At 41.1% G+C, this 18,746-nt stretch overlaps 1 protein-coding gene across 1 annotated transcript; it reads left to right on the plus strand.

Moving 5' to 3' along the window:
* The first annotated feature begins 15,594 nt into the window (after window positions 1-15,594).
* On the plus strand, window positions 15,595-18,684 carry dnajc15 (DnaJ (Hsp40) homolog, subfamily C, member 15). Its single transcript, XM_080497692.1, has 6 exons — window positions 15,595-15,715; window positions 16,048-16,099; window positions 16,384-16,457; window positions 16,653-16,729; window positions 16,809-16,879; window positions 17,092-18,684. Exons 1-6 carry the CDS (start codon window positions 15,608-15,610, stop codon window positions 17,160-17,162), a joined length of 453 nt encoding a protein of 150 aa, XP_080353818.1. The 5' UTR covers window positions 15,595-15,607; the 3' UTR covers window positions 17,163-18,684.
* The last annotated feature ends 62 nt before the right edge of the window (window positions 18,685-18,746 follow it).

Consider the following 18,746-nt stretch of genomic DNA (forward strand, 5'->3'; position numbering starts at 1 on the left):
AGCGGCTGAATATATTCATATTATCTTATATGTTAATTATTTAATAAAGTATTTCTTTACTGATCTGTTGTCCTGGACTTCATTCAATATTATTCTTGGGCCGGGAGAACCCATAGTCCTTCTTGCCTCGGGCCCCCAGGGTGTCTAGAAACGCCCCTGTCCCTACAGACTGTCAGACTATAACTCAATCGTAAATTGTCAAACCAAAGAAATATGGCAGAAAGCTTGGGGATCAGAAAAGAAGGGATGGACTTACTTTGGTCTTCAACAAAGCTCTCAAAAGCCTCAAGACAATAGGTAGTTTTAACCGACTAAGACTGGGACCCTGCAGACTGAACAGTGGACTGGCTTTCATAGAGAAACACAAGGATGGGGACTGAGAGTGAAGTGAATCAGAGACTGTGAATCTCAAGTGTTACTCAGACCAACAGAGGATCCTGAACAGAGGCCTTGGAGTTACTGTTTTCAGTATTTCCTCATGACTGAGCATGGAGATGCGGACAAATCTAAAAATACCTCTGGACTTTCGCAGATCCACGGGGCTGTACAGTAGAATATATAGAGGACTCGCGATGAAAGTGTCATTTAACCAGCAGATGGCAGCAACGCACTGGTGTTGCGTCTTCCTCACGTGAATAATAATAATACAGTTTTTGTCAATCACTTTGAGACTAGTTTCAGAACCTTGATGTCATTTATCGCAACTCTAGATACAAAACTCACAACCAATGACCAAAATGCACTTTTTTTCAAAACTCTAACACTTTTTTTCACTCACTTGGATACAATGCACATAGACCAAAGATCATTTGTCCATTGAACTTTAATCACCGGTTCTAAATGACACATCTTACCATCACAGTACAATCATTTCAAAATGCCATTCACATATTACATTTCTAATGATGTCTATGTCTATTCATTTCATTACGATATTCTAACTATCAATTGATACAACTACTCAAAATGACAAGTAACTGTTGCATTTTAAAGCATAGTCTTGGAAACTGAGGATGAGCATGTTCAGATCATGACATTTTCAGGATGATGACAATGATTGACACGACCTGTGACACCAATTCGTTACTGATGATTGATCTGACCTTGTCGGATGGCAGTAAGGAAGTGACATCCACAACAACATATGTAGTGATACAACATGGAGCAGGCAGGTGGGCACCATAGAGGTCAAGTAGGAGAAAGAAGAGGAGGAAGAAGAGGAAGAAGAGGAAGAGGAGGAAGACGTGGTCAAAGGAATGGCAGAGGACAAGCACCCAGTTTGAGAGGTGTCCATGGGCCCCGTAGAGAGGTGTGGGGGGGACGGGGTTGAGGACAAGGACCAAGGCGGCAATGCAAAGGGTCTCCAATGAGATTATAGCAATGGTTGTTGATCATGTCATCAATCATGGCATGACAATGATTGAGGCAGCAAGAATGATACAACCAAACTTTAGAAGATCAACCGTGGCCTCAATCATGAGAACTTTCCACAATGAGAACCGGTGAGTGTTCAGCTGCACTACAGTAAACTTTACAGTATAGTACTGTAGGCTCCTCTTACTGTAATTGTCAAGTTATTGTACACTGCATGCAATGTGCAGCACAGAGTAGGAAATGTGACTATTACTGTAAAATGTGTTCTACAGTATGATGACATGTTTTTCCTGTCATATTCCCTACACAACTGAGACAAGACCCAATAGTGGAGGCAAACTCCTCACTGAGGAACAGGAACGCTGTGGTCAACATGGTCCGGGCCAGAAATGACATTAGGCTGAGAGAAATCAGGCAGAACATCCTGGACGATGAAGATCTCTTCAGGAATGTGGAAGACATAAGTTTGCACACCTTTGCAGGTGTTCTGAAAAGGCAGCAGGTGTCCCTCAAACAGTTGTACCATGTGCCTTTTGAAAGAAATGCAGACAGAGTGAAGCATGAGGACTGAGTATGTTCAGGTATGTTCAGTTTCATGATGCTTGTTTGTGAAACATTTCCCATCATTGTACTGTAGTCAACACTGTACTGTAATCCTCTTTCCAACATGTCTTCTTGTACATAGAGGGTGACGTCCTGGATGCAGATGAAAATGATCACAAATCTGTGTTTGTGGATGAGGCAGGCTTCAACCTGGCCAAGACAAGGAGGAGAGGGAGAAATTTACAGTAATTGGCCAGCGGGCCACCGTACCACTTGTTCCATTTCTTGATGGGCTACAGTAACTCTAGTCTGCAGAGCTGTTGATGTGCTTAATGTCATTGTGTGGGACAATGTCAGGTTCCACCATGCTCATCTGGTGCAGGCATGGTTTCAGGCCCATCCACAGTTCCTCACTGTGTACTTGTCCCTATACTCCTTTTTCCTTACTGTAACCCCATTGAGGAGTTTTTCTCCACATGGAGGTGCAAAGTATATGATCGGCATCCGCATCAACAAGCGACCCTTCTTCAGGCCATGGACAATGTAATGACATAACAGCAGCCCAGGTTCAGGCCTGGATTCACCATGCACGTAGGTTCTTTCCAAGATGTTTGGCAAACGACAACATCTTCTTCTTCCGGCTCTCAGCGAAGGCGGACGCTTTTTTCTCCTCTCCTCTCCCACTTGCCCTCCCCGCTTGCAGCTTCGTCCTGTACTGTACTGTCCTGTGTCTGATCTATCAAGAGAATATCTTCAGACCCGCATCCGAACCTAACTGGAACCATGGAATTGATCAGCTGGTCTCTCAATGCGATCGACCAAATTTTTACGACACGACGATCGGGCAAAGGAGAGCCCGCATGTCCCGATGGGACGTTTGCAGCCGGATACATGCTGGATTCCTGGGGTTCCTGGAGGCAACTGTGTTTGGCCATTCTTTCCATCGAGGATGTGGAGGACCTCTACATATTGGGATTCATGATAGCAGGTATGCTGCTGATTGGAGCTGGCAGCTTTCTGATCTATCGAAAAGTTGAGAAGACGCGGGCCGCCGCATTGGGAGTGCTTCCTATCGTCAATGAAGGACTGGGCCGAGCTTTGAACACTCAGACTCAGATGTTAAACGAACTCAAGCGCGTGCAGGCCACGATTCTTGAACGTTTACGTGAAATTGGATCGATCTTGGAGGATATTCGAGCTCGGAGGGAAGCTAATCATCATTATTCTGCCACAATTGGAGCAGCAGTGTGAGACCAGAGACACTCAAGGTCGACGGATAAAGCTGACGCGCCTGAACGAAAACAAAGATAATCAAGATTTGGCTCCCAGACACACAGCTGCCAAAGCTGTGTTTTGTCTTCATATCTCCTGGATGCGCGTGTGAATCAAGGCTCTGCCCCCACCCCCTCACCCCTTACTACCCCTCCTCCCACCCTCCCTCCCCGGACATTCTTGCCTCTGGAATTCCCAGGACATTCACCACTTTCGCTGTGCCCCTACCCCCAACCACCAGCAGAGGCCACTGGAGAGGGCGGCTGCGTGCCTGGTGAAGGCGTCGCGCCTGAAAAAACCTTCTCCTAGTGGCGGACTGCAGAACTACCCTTCATGTATCCCAAATGCTGTCTCGAGAAATGTTGTAACCTGTCTGTGTTGATGCTAAATGTGCCCGAGGTGGTTTTTTTTCCCAATTACAGACTGTGCTCCTCAGAACACAGTCTTTAATCTGCCTTTTTCTCTCCTCTCCTCACCTCATGTGTCCTTCTTTCCCCAAAACTTTCTATGTGAATGCAATTTCGTTGTACCTGTACCTGTACCTGTACAATGACAATAAAGTAACAATCAATCAATGAGAACCTGTGGCCCAAACCACAAGACAGGGTTGATGGGGATGACGAGTGATTGTTCCTTTGTTTAGCATTTTTTTCTTATTGTACAGTATCCAGGTGTGGAACACATCAGTTTGTTTTGCAGGACTTTTTTTTGTTGCAGTAATTGTTACTTTCATTCAACTTGTGTTGTCATTGAGTTTGTATTCATCAATAAATGTCACCTTTGTTCAACTAAAACTGTGATTCCACTATCTGTGGTATTCTCTCTACTAGTCATTTTACGTACAATGACATTACGTGAAGCATAGGATAAAACATGTATCACATATTTTGTACTACAATATTTAATGGTTGTACGAACGACTAAACAGTGAGTCTGTGAGTGCAAGCTTTCTTTAAAGATACGAATAAACAATGCAATGTTTTGAACATTGGACAGTCTATGATACAAGTGCTGACTGTTTTGAGTTTTGTATCTAGAGTTGTGAAAAATGACATCAAGGTTCTGAAACTAGTCTCAAAGTGATTGACAAAAACTGTAATAAGAAGAAAAACCTGCCAGCATCCGCCGTGGTGACGTCACAGGAAACATGGCGAACGCCGGTGGAGTGACCGTGGATGGACGAGAAATAATGCGATACTCTGGGGACATTTGTGAAGGTTGTCAATAAAGAACTGAGAGGAAGAAGCGCGTGTTTGCTCACGCCAATGACCGCTAATGGAGGCAGTGTGTTGCATCACGCTGCTTCAGGAAGCGGCCAAATTGTTAATAAGGATATAAATGTTACCTCTCCTCGTATAAACGAATGATATTTGAACAAATCCTTTCTGCAAAATTTTGATTGTTTGCATGCATTTGCATTTAGTCAGAGAAGAAATCTATTGAAGTGTTTCACATTACTGTATTGTATCCTAACTTAGAGTTTTGGATTTGTATTTATTTATCTTTTAAACAGGGAGGGGCTCTGATTGCTGTTGGTCTCGGTGTTGCTGCTGCAGGTTTTGCAGGTAAGGATTTGATACGTGATCCTTAAATATATTAGTTAATATCTGGACTGGAGTCACTCAGTGGTAATTCCAATGTCATTCAGCAAAGACATGAGCGAAGCAAAGTGGAGTGAAATGACAAGCAGGGTCTCATTTAAAATGGATGAAAATCAGAATTCGAGCCACTTGTTGGCCAGACACTCACATTTTCATTCACTGGTAACCGGATCCTGTACTGAACTATTCAACAATTTTTGGAGCTCATGTTTTTTTGCCGGTTTCATGTGCTTGTGTTTGGTGTGCAGGACGGTACGCATTCCAGCTGTGGAAACCTCTGGGACAAGTCTTCTCTGAAACTGTCAAGAAGATGCCCACATCAGTGAGTAAACAATGAAACTCCTGTACACCTGCTATGGTGTTTATATCCAGTCATATCCTGCACGTGTGTTTGCAAAGTGAATATATAACTTGAATTTCTGAAAGTAGGTTAGGAATGACTATGAGAGTGATATAAAAGAAGAAGAACTCATAATATTTATCTGGCCTTTAATCTCTGCCTCCTCAGGCATTTTCAGCTTATTACAAAGGCGGTTTTGAGCAGAAAATGTGCAAACGAGAGGCCAGCCTCATCCTAATAATTTATATTGTTTTCTATTTTCAACTCTCAGTATTCATCCCATTTTAACTTTCATTCTCTCTCATACACTCGTCCTTCTCATTGGATCAGCTTTACTCTGTGCTTTTCCCATATTTACCCACAAATATTACGTCCTCTTGTCAGAGAACAGGGCGCCTTCCCAAACAACGGACTCACTCGACGCATCCAAAATAGAAATACTTCATTTCTACAAGAGCGGTGGAAATGTTTTACTGCATCACTTCAAAAAATAACCCTGATTCATTTCAAAGAACAATTTTTCAACTCAATCACTTTTCCGAACATTTCTGGCATCAGTAACGGACAGAATGTCACACAAACGAAGCCTGAAGGCATCAGAGAAAATTCCTGAGACAGAGCATGGTCTGGGTCGCCGATGACTCTTGTTGTTTGTCCAGCGACTTGTTCCTCCCAGGTTGTGCTCAAGTCTCTCTGAGTGGTTCCAATAAGTTGGAGAGACTTTGATTACATTAGATTTACAATTAGATGGATTGAAGAGATAAAATCTGAAATAATACAGGTAGAAACATTGACATAATGCAGGTTGAGTCATAGCCATAAAACAGGTAGAATTTGATGCACACACACACTCCAGGTAAATCATAGATATAGTGAAGGTAGAATCATAGACTTAACTGAGACATAATTAGATGTAGAATACAGATAGCATCGTAGGTATAATATAGGTGAAATCAAAGGCGTAGTAGAGGAAACAGGGTGAAATCTTCACCAGTTCCTGGAGCCTCGACGCAGAACCGCTGGTTTATCAGCAAATATTGACCAACATAACGAAACTGCAGAAAGTGTTGACCAGCTCTATGATACAACTCTTTAACTGGAGTGACGTGATGGAATGCCAACAGTAACTCACATTGTTATAACCAAGGTATTAAAATAACTGACAGCAGGCATCATTGCAGTCAGTTCTGAATAGGAAACTGTTACAACAATTACATGTGTGAGGTTACTTTGTTCAAACACGTCACCTGACGACACACACTGCTTCTGATCACACATGAAACGTTTGTATATTTACATGCCAGTTAATTGTATTATTGTGTTTGTTCCTGGAAATATCCACAATACGATTTCATATATTGTTAAACTCATATTGTCACCTCTACAACATGTGGCAGTATTCACTCTTTCGTCTTGCCAATATTGGGAAATTTCCAGATAACCTGCAACATGTGTTAAATTCAAGATCCGCTGGCCAAATCTAGTTCCCTGTGTGATCATCTGTGGCCCTTCTTGCTCGAAAAGGAGCCATTGGCTCTCCTGTCTCATATGTATGGATTCATTGAAAAACAGAAGTACTATTTGAAATGATAATACTAAAAAAATGTTCGTTGTATGTATCTATTGACTCTCCATGAGAAACTTCTGGATAGTACTCCCACACTTTAACACACACACACACACACACACACACACACACACACACACACACACACACACACGGAAGAATGTGGATCACAGCTCTACCTTGCTGCTTCTCCTGCTGCTCTTAAAGCCTCATTACAGTGTAAAGCAAATACTGTTCATGGTACTTTTTTCTGTTACCAGTAGTTCTTTCCTCTAGGCTTGGTTTATTTATTTATTTTTATTATTTTGTTAATGTTCTGCAGGAAACTTAACAAAAAAGCGGCTGTAAAGCAAAAAGGAACATTTTAATCTACAATCAACTTCATCAAAAAGCAAAAAGCAGCTAAGGACACATTGGGATTTCCCATTTCTGTATCTGTTTGATATAATCTGTGACTTTACACAGCGGAAACCAAAGGGAGGGGGATTACTGGTGTTCGACAATATAAATATATCAGACACTTGTGACTTCCTGTGACTTTTTACGCGCAACAGCAGCCGAGCTGATCAACACAACGTCCTTGAAAGCTATGGAGGAAATATATGTCAACGTGGATACACTGAAGCAGAAGGGTAAGCATGGCCTGACGAGCGGACGCACGTTTTAGACCAGCTGTCATTGCATGTTTTTGTTCTGACAAATCTTCAAGACAAATGTTGTGTCTCCAGTTAAACACATATTGTCAAACTCTAATAGAGTTCCTTGTAACCAACAGTTATTTTTGAAATGATTAAATCTGTATTAATAGACTTGGCCAGGTTTGAATTGCTAACACTTTTTTTCCACCCATTTGCAGATAACAAACACATTTACATCTCCAGGCTTCTATATGTGGAAGTCAAGTCAAACTGTGAACCTTGTTATCAAACAAGCTATAGAACAAGATGTTTAATGTAATCTAGTATTGATTTGAATATCTTTATTGTCATTATTCAGAGGGCGTGACGCGAGTGACCCAGCTTTCACCGAACAGGCAGAACAGTAAGTTTAGAATTTACACCGACTAAGACAAGTAACATTGAGGGATCAGCGTAGGAAATCTTTCGATTCAGTGTTATCATTGATTTCTTTTTCCTCTTTCTGTTCAGGCTCAAAGCGTTCCGTGAAGTGCTGGCTTATTTGGGCGTTTGCTTCTCTGGGTCTGCTGAGCGTTTCGCTGCTGACTGGACTCGTCCTCAAATGCGTTCTCAGTGAGTCTAGTTTCTAAAAGTAACATGTATCAAGCATTTGAACGCTGGAGAAGACACAGTTACATCACCCGAAGCATCACTTCTTTCTTATTTAAAAAGTGAACGATACAATAAGCATAAGGAAATAGCTCAAGAACAACTTCAACTCTTTCTCCTCCTTCTTCTTCTTGGTTCTACATTCATGTAGATTAAATGCAGCTTTTGAGACATAGTTATTTATTACTTTGTTTGTTTTATTTCCCCCCCATTCATCACATTTTGGCCCTCGTTGAAATTTGAAGTTGAAATTTTTTGAGGCAATCGGATATCGTAGATGCCTTTCCATTGGTGTAAATGATCATTTGTGTTTTTCCCACATGGATCTTTCTTTTATTTGGACCATGACCCGGTAGATCAAGTTGAAACCAGACAGAACCTGACTGAACGTCTGGAGATCAGTCATCTCCAGATTTCCTCCTTGACTGAGGAGAGAAACAGGCTGAAATTCAACATCACCAAAATGTCTGAAGACAACGCCAGACTTCAGTGTGAGTCCTTCATCATTTAAATGATTATAATCCTATGTTGTTCATATATCGTCTTATGCTGTATTCCACATATATTATTTTAGATTGTGAACCTATACTGTGTACACATTATCCTACACTGTATACATATTGTCTGACACCATGCACCGTTTAAAGAAGTGTATGAAACTAATGCATTTCTCAATTTTCTAACTATGTTACATCCGGCAAGTCGACATTGACAGTTTGACAAATACCTGGAATCTGTTCTGTCTCATGTATCAATACTCAGTGTGGTCTCTTGTTTTAGCTCTTGTCCCAGATGTGTGTCCTGCAGGATGGCATAAGTTTGGAGGTTCCTGTTATTTACTCTCTGCTCAGAAAGGCTCCTGGAATGAAGGCAGAGATGATTGCAAACAAAGAGGAGCAGATCTGGTGGTGATTGAAAGTTCCGAGGAACAGGTACATCACCAATGTTTGCAAAATCTATTTTAAAACTCACATTCCCTGAATTTTTATTTCTTGTTACATTTCTCCATATTTGAAAGGAAAAAAAAAGAAACGTTTTTACGTGACTCAATTGAGCTTTCACAGTGTTCATAGTGGCAGAATCTCAGAATTCCACGTGTGTGGTTGTCTATCTTAATCACGATGGTCAAGAAACTTTATTTCATGTAGTGTTTTAATTCACTTTAAACAGGACTCTGTCGCGAAGGTCACCAAACAATATGCTTGGATTGGTTTAAATGACATAGAACTGGAGGGCAGCTGGAAATGGGTCAATGGAGCTCCGCTGAATTTTACGTAAGTCTTCATTTTGTTTTCTGCTTATCGGCGCCTTAAATGATGTATTACACTTGTTACAGTACCCTGATATTTTGGGCAGTAATAAGTTAGTAACTGATTGTTACACAGCCACAAGTACTGAATTCAGTTTGCATTTCAGTTAAAACTTAGTTCAGGTATTTTGTGATTTTTTTGGTGGGGTGTAAAAACAAACTACAATAACAGGTCCTGTAATAGAATTCAGCTTTTAGCTTTTTGTTGTGAGGCAACAGCTGTGAACACAACATTTTATCATAAACATGATGTGATGGAAAACAATAAACCGGCTTCTTTCTACCAAATGTTACTACACATATTGGACTGGTAATTCTTAGTATGTTCGACATTGGAATTCAATTCACAAGAAGTCACTTCAATCTTCAGAATGTAAGTTCCCATCATGGCTGTCTAACATCCAGTGTTTACGTCGTGTTGCTTCACTGATCTGCCAGGTTCTGGGCGAAGAATCAACCTGATGACTGGAAGGGAAATGAGGACTGTGTACACACTGCCGAAAAGTCTATGTGGAATGATTTGTCATGTAGAAGTTCTGAATTGTGGATCTGTGAAACAAAAGCAATGAAACCCCTGTGAGTGTTTTGCAGTTTTTAGCTTCGATCGTCGCTCGGCACCCGTGACATTTCCTTCACGTTTTGAAGACCGATCAAGGAAAATTAGACGCTTCAGCCTTTCACACAAGTTTGAGACACACAAATATGCAGTTTGCCTATTTTCAAAGAAGTCACATTATTAATGCAAATGGCTGCAAACAAATACTAATAATTTAATAGCCCCTTGTTATTGATGTCACTGTGGCGGTTACTAGGATCCAGGCCTCTCACCCAAAGGAACTGTGGGTAAAGGGGCGGGGTTTGGGCTCTCCCGCATTGGGGCTTTTGTGGGCTGTTCCAGTCCAGTTCTGTGTTCTCTGCAATAAAGACGTGCTCCAAGATTCAGCTCTGCCTCATCCTTTGTCCTGCCACATTGGTGACCCCGACGTGATGTTAAAGAGTGGATGGCTGCGTGTGTCGCGTGTCAACGTGCTAAGGTCCACCAGCACACTAAGGCACCCCTGGAATCGTTCCCCATTCCGGCGAGACGTTTTGATCACGTGCATGTGGATTTGGTGGGTCCTTTGCCTCCTTCGCAAGGTTTTACCCACCTGCTTACAATGGTGGATCGAACCACCAGGTGGCCAGAGGCGGTTCCTCTGTCCTCCATGACTTCCGCAGATGTGGCGCAGATGTGGCGCGTGTGTGTCAGAGCTTTGGTCTATGATGGCGGCGTCTCTGGGTGTGCAGGTACATCGTACCACTGCATATCACCCTCAGGCAAATGGCTTGTGTGAGCGTTTCCACCGGTCCCTTAAAGCAGCGCTGCGTGCCGCATTGTCTGATGGTGACTGGGTAGATCGTTTGCCTTGGGTAATGCTGGGGTTACGTTCGGCTCCTAAGGAGGATCTAAATGCGTCGCCTGCCGAGCTCGTGCTTTGTCAGCCGCTTCGTGTTCCTGGGGAATTTTTGCCTGTGAGTTCTGCGCCACGACCCCGGTCAGACGTCGGTCCATTTTCCTCCAGCGGTTTTTTGGCTCCGGACCCAATTCACCACTGTTTTCCACGGTCATTTGTTCCGGCGGAGCTTAATTCGGCCCGTTTCGTTTTCGTACGACATGACGCTCACCGCTCGCCCTTACAACCCCCGTATGATGGCCCCTTTAGGGTCCAGGAGAGGGGTCCTATGGTTTTTGTGCTGGATATGGGTGGGGTTTAGGGAGTGCATTTCATTAGACAGGCTGAAGCCCGCTTTTGTGATGGCCGATGAGGTCATGTGTCCGGCCCAGGTTCCCCGTCGTGGTCGTCCTCCTTCAAGACCCCCTGTGATTTCGCCTCCTCATGGACGCCCTGATCGCCGCGGGCTCTCCCGCGCTGGGGCTTTTGTGGGCTGTTCCAGTCCAGTTCTGTGTTCTCTGCAATAAAGACGTGTTCCAAGATTCAGCTCTGCCTCATCCTTCGTCCTGCCACATCACTATTACTAAAACTATAAAATAACAAATGGACTGTGGTGAACCAGTATGTTTCCCTATGACACACACACACACGCACACACACACACACACACACACACACACACACACACACACACACACACACACACACACACACACACACACACACACACACACAGATTGGAGTGAAGGCATCAAGGACTAAAATAGCTTGTGTTACTGTAAGTCAGTTTTTTTTTTTGTTAAGTGAAGGGGAAAGTTTATTATGACAACAGGCTGTACAGAATTTTATATTTTCATTTTCATTATGCACACATCTCCAATTGCTCATTTGTATTTTTGTGAGTGTTGTTGTGCGACGTCTGTGAAACTGCACTCAAACTGCTGCATGGCGACACAGATTAAATAAAGCTATCTGTCTCTGTGATCAGTTTCTCAATAAATTATTTATTCCCCATCGAAAGGAAATAGAACATCAAGCAGGTGTTGTTGGACGCACTTCTACATTCTGTTATCATGATAGAGAGCCGCTGCAAAAAAAACTGGGTTCACAAACCACAGATGTAGAGACAAGAAAAGTGCGTCGTCACTTCTTCATTATATTACGCAGAAAAACACATAAGTTAAAAAAAAAAAAGTTACATAAATACTGTATCACATGCTTTGTTTGTTAATTGTGATGAAGCATTTTAATAAGAATGTCTAAACTGTTAGAAAAAGTCTGAACTTCTTCAAGCAGAACAACTTTTATTTTGAAATAGCAAAAGGATTCTTGAAAGGTCATTCAAGGTGTTAAAAGAGTATTAATATGCATTACAGAGTATTACCTCTTTATGAGACTGGAAGAGGGATGACTAACCACTATCACTCCTCTGACATCCTGTCAGAATTTATATTTAGTGAGATACTTTAAGTGAACTGTAAGTTGTGAATCACTTTTGGTCAGTCTTACACTTGCCCAAGCATCTTTTATTATTATTATATTTGAAATGAACTTGTGTTGCGAAGACTGACCCTACAAAGTTCACAAATGGAAAATATTCTTTAAAAAACATTTCAAAAAAACCTGTGTTAATGCTACATGTGCAAAAAGTTCAATGAATGCCCCATAAACAAGTAAAGTTAGTTTTCTTGTTATTGTGTAGTCTTTGATCATAGTCATGAAGCATTTGAATAAATCAAGTTTTATATTGTTTTAGCCCTCTTAGAGTCATTGGAGTTCCTCCTAGTGGACTACGGGTAAAGTCAATGGTGTATTTTCTAAAAACATTGTGTCATGTGTAATTTGGTTCCTTTATTTACAGTAATTTCACAGTGGTGTAGTAGGAAGCACCTCTGCCTCATAGTGAGAATGTCTGGGGTTTATTTCTGTGTGGAGTTTGTATCTTCTCACTCGGGTTGAGTGGGTTTTCTCGAGTTTTCTCCACTAGCGTGAAAACCTGCATGTGCAGTTAAAGGAATTCATCTCTATACCACCATGAGTTCCGTTCTTGATCCAAGAGAAGTAAAGGCAAAGTTATATTCTCAAACAGAATTTATTGTAATAAAGCAATAGGATACAAATTGAATATACCAGCGCTCTCTACATCACTGTTGCTATGCGGACCACTTGCACTTTTAGCTTGCTGGCCACAGCTGGTTTCTACTGTAACGCCGTCTGGTATTGACCTCATCTTCAACTTGCACTTTTTTAGGCGTCGCCCCACACCTGTTTCCTGTCGAAGGCTGTTGCAATACTGTTCTACTTTTAGCCGATTATTCTGCTGCTGTTATATCTGATCTGATTTTTATGATTAATTGATGTTTAAGCCATATATTCTTCAAGTTTATTGTGACCATAGATGTGAATGTGTGTGTGTGTGTGTGTGTGTGTGTGTGTGTGTGTGCGTGCGCGCGTGCGTGCGTGCGTGCGTGCGTGTGTGTGTGTGTGCGTGTGTGTGTGTGTGTGTGTGTGTGTGTGTGTGTGTGTGTGTGTGTGTGTGTGACACCTTTGTTATTTTCTTTTAAACAATAATATTATTTTGACAGTCGACGTGCCTCATGGGGATCCTTTGGGGGGTGATGGATAATAAACTGCCCAAGTCATTTATATGTACTGATTCGGCAGCAGTTTTAACATCAATTAAAGAAGTGAATTCTAAATGTAGTTGTTTGCTGGGGCAGGACCTGAATTGAATCAATAACACTTTACTTAAATATTATTTTTCCCAAAATGAACAAGAGCCAATAAATGGAAAAAGAAAAGTAAATTAAACAATATGGATAAATTAAATAACTCCAATAAAAGCAGGAGAGTCATATCAAATCATCGGCACCCATAAAGGAAACATGGTTTGTTCCATGTTAATCAAATCTAATATACTCAGAGGCGCCATGGTCACCTTGACTCACACATTCAAACCTCCTTCAGGAGAGGGTGTGGCCTTCACAATAAGACTGCCATACCAGTAAATAGTGGTGTTGAATCATTTGGGCTATGAAAAACACTAAATGCTGATACTTCCAAACCTATACATACTGTGGACTACTGGAAATTGAAAAATAAATTAGAATTATTATAATTAAAAAAAATAATCAAATAGATTTTTCATTCATTTCAATTCAGCCTTGAGTAGTCACTACTGACCCTGACTACTCTGACTGCACGTCACTGATCTATATAGTTTATGGTATGTATGTATGATTGCTGGTGCCCAAGTCATTTATAGTTTTCTATCCTCTATCGTCTGTAGTCTATTTCTCCAATCATCAGTATCATCAGTTTTATTACTGTATATTTTATCACAATTCAGGTCGTTGTCACATTTTGGGTCGTTGTCACATATTGGACTCTAACAAGACTCATCATCATGCAGCAGTATTTGGATGTTTTTGGCATTTTGTATTTATTTATACAGTGAGGATTGAAAGTCTTTTTCTGTTTCTTTGCTTTTTTCTGTTGTCTTCTGCTCAAATGGTATTTTCCAGATCCCAAATCTGAAAAACCAAATTACATTTGTTGTGTAAAACAACAGAAGTCGTGCATTTTGTCACCTCTTCATTTTAGTGTGGTGATCTTTAATAAGCAAGAAGGAAAATTGTTAGTTTCAGTTTAGTTAGTCTTTTTTCTGAAAATACTAAAACTCCTCAGAGTGATAAAGTTATGACAAATACCTGTTGACAGAGCCTGGAAGTTGTTGTAAGGCATCTTGTGCTGAGGCCTGGTCCTTTTTGCTGAGGTCAGACAAAAAATGTTTATTGGCCAAATAGTTGCTGTTGGACCTGGTGATGCTGGCAAGAAGCAGCTGAATCTTTTCATATTCATAAGAGCTGCAACTATTGCACTCCACCATGTGTTTGCTGAAAAATTTCACTTTAGAAGATTAACGATCATTACACTCAACAGCTTGCAATGATGTTGAATATTTTTACACACTTAGCATCTATTGTATTGGTCTGTTTCTTTAAAAAGACTCAAAATCAGAGAGAGAAAGTTTTGACAAATACCTGTTGACAGACTCTGACAGTTGTTGAAAGACAGATTGTGCCGAGGCCTGGTCCTTATTGCTCAGGTCAGACACACAATGTTCATTGGCCAAATGGTTGCTGTTGGACCTGGCGATGCTGGCAAGAAGCGGCTGAATATATTCATATTATCTTCTATGTTAATGATTTAATATAGTATGTGTTTATTGATCTGTCGTCCTGGACTTCAATCTTTATTCTCGAGAACCCATAGTCCTTCTCGCCTCGGGCCCCCAGGGTGTCTAGAAACGCCCCTGTCCCTACAGACTGTCAGACTATAACTCAATCGTAAATTGTCAAACCAAATATGGCAGAAAGCTTGGGAATGAGAAAAGAAGGGATAGACTTACTTTGCTCCTCAACATAAGGTGGAGAGAGTAAGAAAGCTCTCAAAAGCCTCAAGACAAGAGGTAGTTTTAACCGACTAAGACTGGGACCCTGCAGACTGAACAGTGGACTGGCTTTCATAGAGAAACACAAGGATGGGGACTGAGAGTGCAGTGAATCAGAGACTGTGAATCTCAAGTGTTACTCAGACCAACAGAGGATCCTGAACAGAGACCTTGGAGTGGCTGGAGTTACTGTTTTCAGTATTTCCTCATGACTGAGCATGGAGGAGCGGACAAATCTAGAAATACTTCTGGACTTTCGCAGATCCACGGGGCTGTACAGTAGAATATATAGAGGACTCGCGATGAAAGTGTCATTTAACCAGCAGATGGCAGCAACGCACTAGTGTTGCGTCTTCCTCACGTAAATAAGAAGAAGAAGAGGAAGAAGAAAAACCTGCCAGCATCCGCCGTGGTGACGTCACAGAAAACATGGCGAACGCCGGTGGAGTGACCGTGGATGGAGGAGAAATAATGCGATACTCTGAATATTCTCCGAAAACAAATGTTCGCGGCGACGCAGAGATTGACAAAAGATTTGTAAGTATCGGGTGTGACTCGGGGGACATTTGTGAAGGTTGTCAAAAAAGAACTGAGAGGAAGAAGCGCGTGTTTGCTCACGCCAATGACCGCTAATGGAGGCAGTGTGTTGCATCACGCTGCTTCAGGAAGCGGCCAAATTGTTAATAAGGATATAAATGTTACCTCTCCTCGTATAAACGAATGATATTTGAACAAATCCTTTCTGCAAAATTTAGATTTTTGCATGCATTTGCATTTAGTCAGAGAAGAAATCTATTGAAGTGTTTCACATTACTGTATTGTATCCTAACTTGGAGTTTTGGATTTGTATTTATTTATCTTTTAAACAGGGAGGGGCTCTGATTGCTGTTGGTCTCGGTGTTGCTGCTGCAGGTTTTGCAGGTAAGGATTTGATACGTGATCCTTAAATATATTAGTTAATATCTGGACTGGAGTCACTCAGTGGTAATTCCAATGTCATTCAGCAAAGACATGAGCGAAGCAAAGTGGAGTGAAATGACAAGCAGGGTCTCATTTAAAATGGATGAAAATCAGAATTCGAGCCACTTGTTGGCCCGACACTCACATTTTCATTCACTGGTAACCGGATCCTGTACTGAACTATTCAACAATTTTTGGAGCTCGTGTTTTTTTGCCGGTTTCATGTGCTTGTGTTTGGTGTGCAGGACGGTACGCATTCCAGCTGTGGAAACCTCTGGGACAAGTCTTCTCTGAAACTGTCAAGAAGATGCCCACATCAGTGAGTAAACAATGAAACTCCTGTACACCTGCTATGGTGTTTATATCCAGTCATATCCTGCACGTGTGTTTGCAAAGTAACTCCGTTATAAATATATAACGTGAATTTCTGAAAGTAGGTTACGAATGACTGAGAGTGATATAAAAGAAGAAGAACTCATAATATTTATCTTTCCTTTAATCTCTGCCTCCTCAGGCATTTTCAGCTTATTACAAAGGCGGTTTTGAGCAGAAGATGTGCAAACGAGAGGCCAGCCTCATCCTGGGCATCAGGTAGCAAAACGTGTCGCATTGCACTTTCTTTGATTGCCACACAAGTTTTAATTCATTTATTTTTGTGTTCTATGCGCAGCCCCGTCAGCACGAAAGCCAAGGTACGTGAGGCCCACAGGCGGATCATGGTCCTGAATCATCCAGATAAAGGTACGTTTCAACTGTATTCTGGTTTGGCACTGTTGTATGTTTAGTACGTTTAGCGTCAAGACAAATAATGACCCTTTACTGAATGTTGCTTTTAAAACGCTTTAATATCATCTCCCCTGTATTTCACTATTGGTGCGAAATGAGGTCGTAAAACACGTTTGCAGGTTTGTTGATCACAGAATCAGACGTCAACCTGTGTGTTTTGTGTTCAGGTGGATCACCGTTCCTCGCTGCCAAGATCAATGAGGCCAAAGACCTTCTGGACAAAGAGATGCGTCGGTGACCTGCGTTGTTGGCGGCTTTGTTTGTTTGTTTGTTTGTTTGTTTGTTTGTTTGTTTTAAGACTGCCATCAGACTCTCAGCACAGGTCCACCGCCACATCGAGGCCTCTATTCAGAACCCTGGAACACGATTTTCCTTCAGATGAGAGACCAAATAGATATTTTGCATCACTGAAAATGTTAGTGCCTGTTACCCAAAGTCCTATGAACTTCAAGTCCAGTTCCTGTATCTCAAGGCTGAAGTAAACAGTTTCTGTTCTGTGTGTGGGAGTCTCCAAGTACTCTAATCACAAATCGATATTGAACCAGAAGGCTTTTAAGTTTCTCCGCTTGTCACCTTAGAGTGGCCGAGGACAGACTTTCAGTCTTATTTTAAAATATCTGTTTAAGAAAAGATGTGGCTCATTGACAGCAGAGATTAATAATCGAAAGAGGCCAGCAAGTTCATGTACGTCAGAAATCTAACCAACAACTTCAGTCTGCTTTGTAAACTCATGAACTGATTTAGATGTTCGTCATTTACAAAAAACTCAGGCTGCATTTTGGCATCAGATTACCGGTAGGTCAAACTGAACAATGATTCAAGTGTCCATGATGTGAGAGTTGGTGAACCCAGAAGACCACTGGCTAGCGAAGGGCACCTCTGTCTTGTTTGAATCTGTCCACTGGTTTGGTTGGTGACTTAAAAAAAACCCAAAAGATTTTAAAAGTCATTACATTTTATTTTTTTGTGTGGATCAAACATACTAGTGGACGATATCATTGAATTCCTGAATGTCTTAGTGTGGTGAGATTCGGCTAAATGCGTATAAAACCAAGATTAATTGATCAAACTACAAAGAAAGATGTATTAAAGTTGTAAATAATGCTGGTTATTTTTTGAGTCAATCATTTATTATTTTATAATAAAACACAAAGTGGACAGATACAGAACAAGACAAAATACTAGAAAGAGAGAAACAAAATGAGTATAATTCTGGTTAATTTGATTCTGTGAATAAATTATTCAGACTTTGGGGCACTTTGAAACTTTCATGTGTATTTAAAAACATCTGAATTATATCAGGTTGAGAATAAAATCCGTCCAGTTTGTACTCAACAGTTTTTTGTTTCTAAGTTAAGAGAAGGTAAATCCTTTTAAGAGGATTGTTTATTTTGGAATTTTGGGTAACAGTTTATATTGATGAGAAAAACAGTGTCAGTAATCGTCATTCTGATGTTGTGGTATTTAGCTTTTCAAGGCTTTTGTTTTTAGATGGCTTTGCCATGATTCCATACAATGTATTAAATATGCTTGATTCAATGGATTATGCCTATTTATTTTCTTGGTCAGTTACAAGTGTTTGTATTTTATGTGATGAAATCTGACCAGAAATAAACTATTCTTCAACACAAAAAAACAACTTCAGCTTGAGCTTATAAAGTGTTTTGTTGTTGTAACACTATGACTGTAGTGACTGAACATATTGCACATCATGAATAAAGTTAGCGAGGTTTATGAATCTTGTCAACTAAACCGTTAAATAAAAAAACATAACTCATTGAAGAGCTCTGATGTCATATTTTACGTGTGATCGGTGGTTATT

This window comes from Blennius ocellaris (genome assembly GCF_963422515.1).
Source record: "Blennius ocellaris genome assembly, chromosome: 6".
In the NCBI taxonomy this organism is placed as follows: domain Eukaryota; kingdom Metazoa; phylum Chordata; class Actinopteri; order Blenniiformes; family Blenniidae; genus Blennius; species Blennius ocellaris.

What these genes read in the sequence shown, in the direction of transcription:
- dnajc15 (XM_080497692.1), top strand. Translation starts at nt 15,608, where the DNA reads ATGGCGAACGCCGGTGGAGTGACCGTGGATGGAGGAGAAATAATGCGA. An exon ending in CAGAGATTGACAAAAGATTT is followed by an intron (nt 15,716 to 16,047) that starts GTAAGTATCGGG and finishes TCTTTTAAACAG; the next exon opens with GGAGGGGCTCTGATTGCTGT. An exon ending in TGCTGCTGCAGGTTTTGCAG is followed by an intron (nt 16,100 to 16,383) that starts GTAAGGATTTGA and finishes TTTGGTGTGCAG; the next exon opens with GACGGTACGCATTCCAGCTG.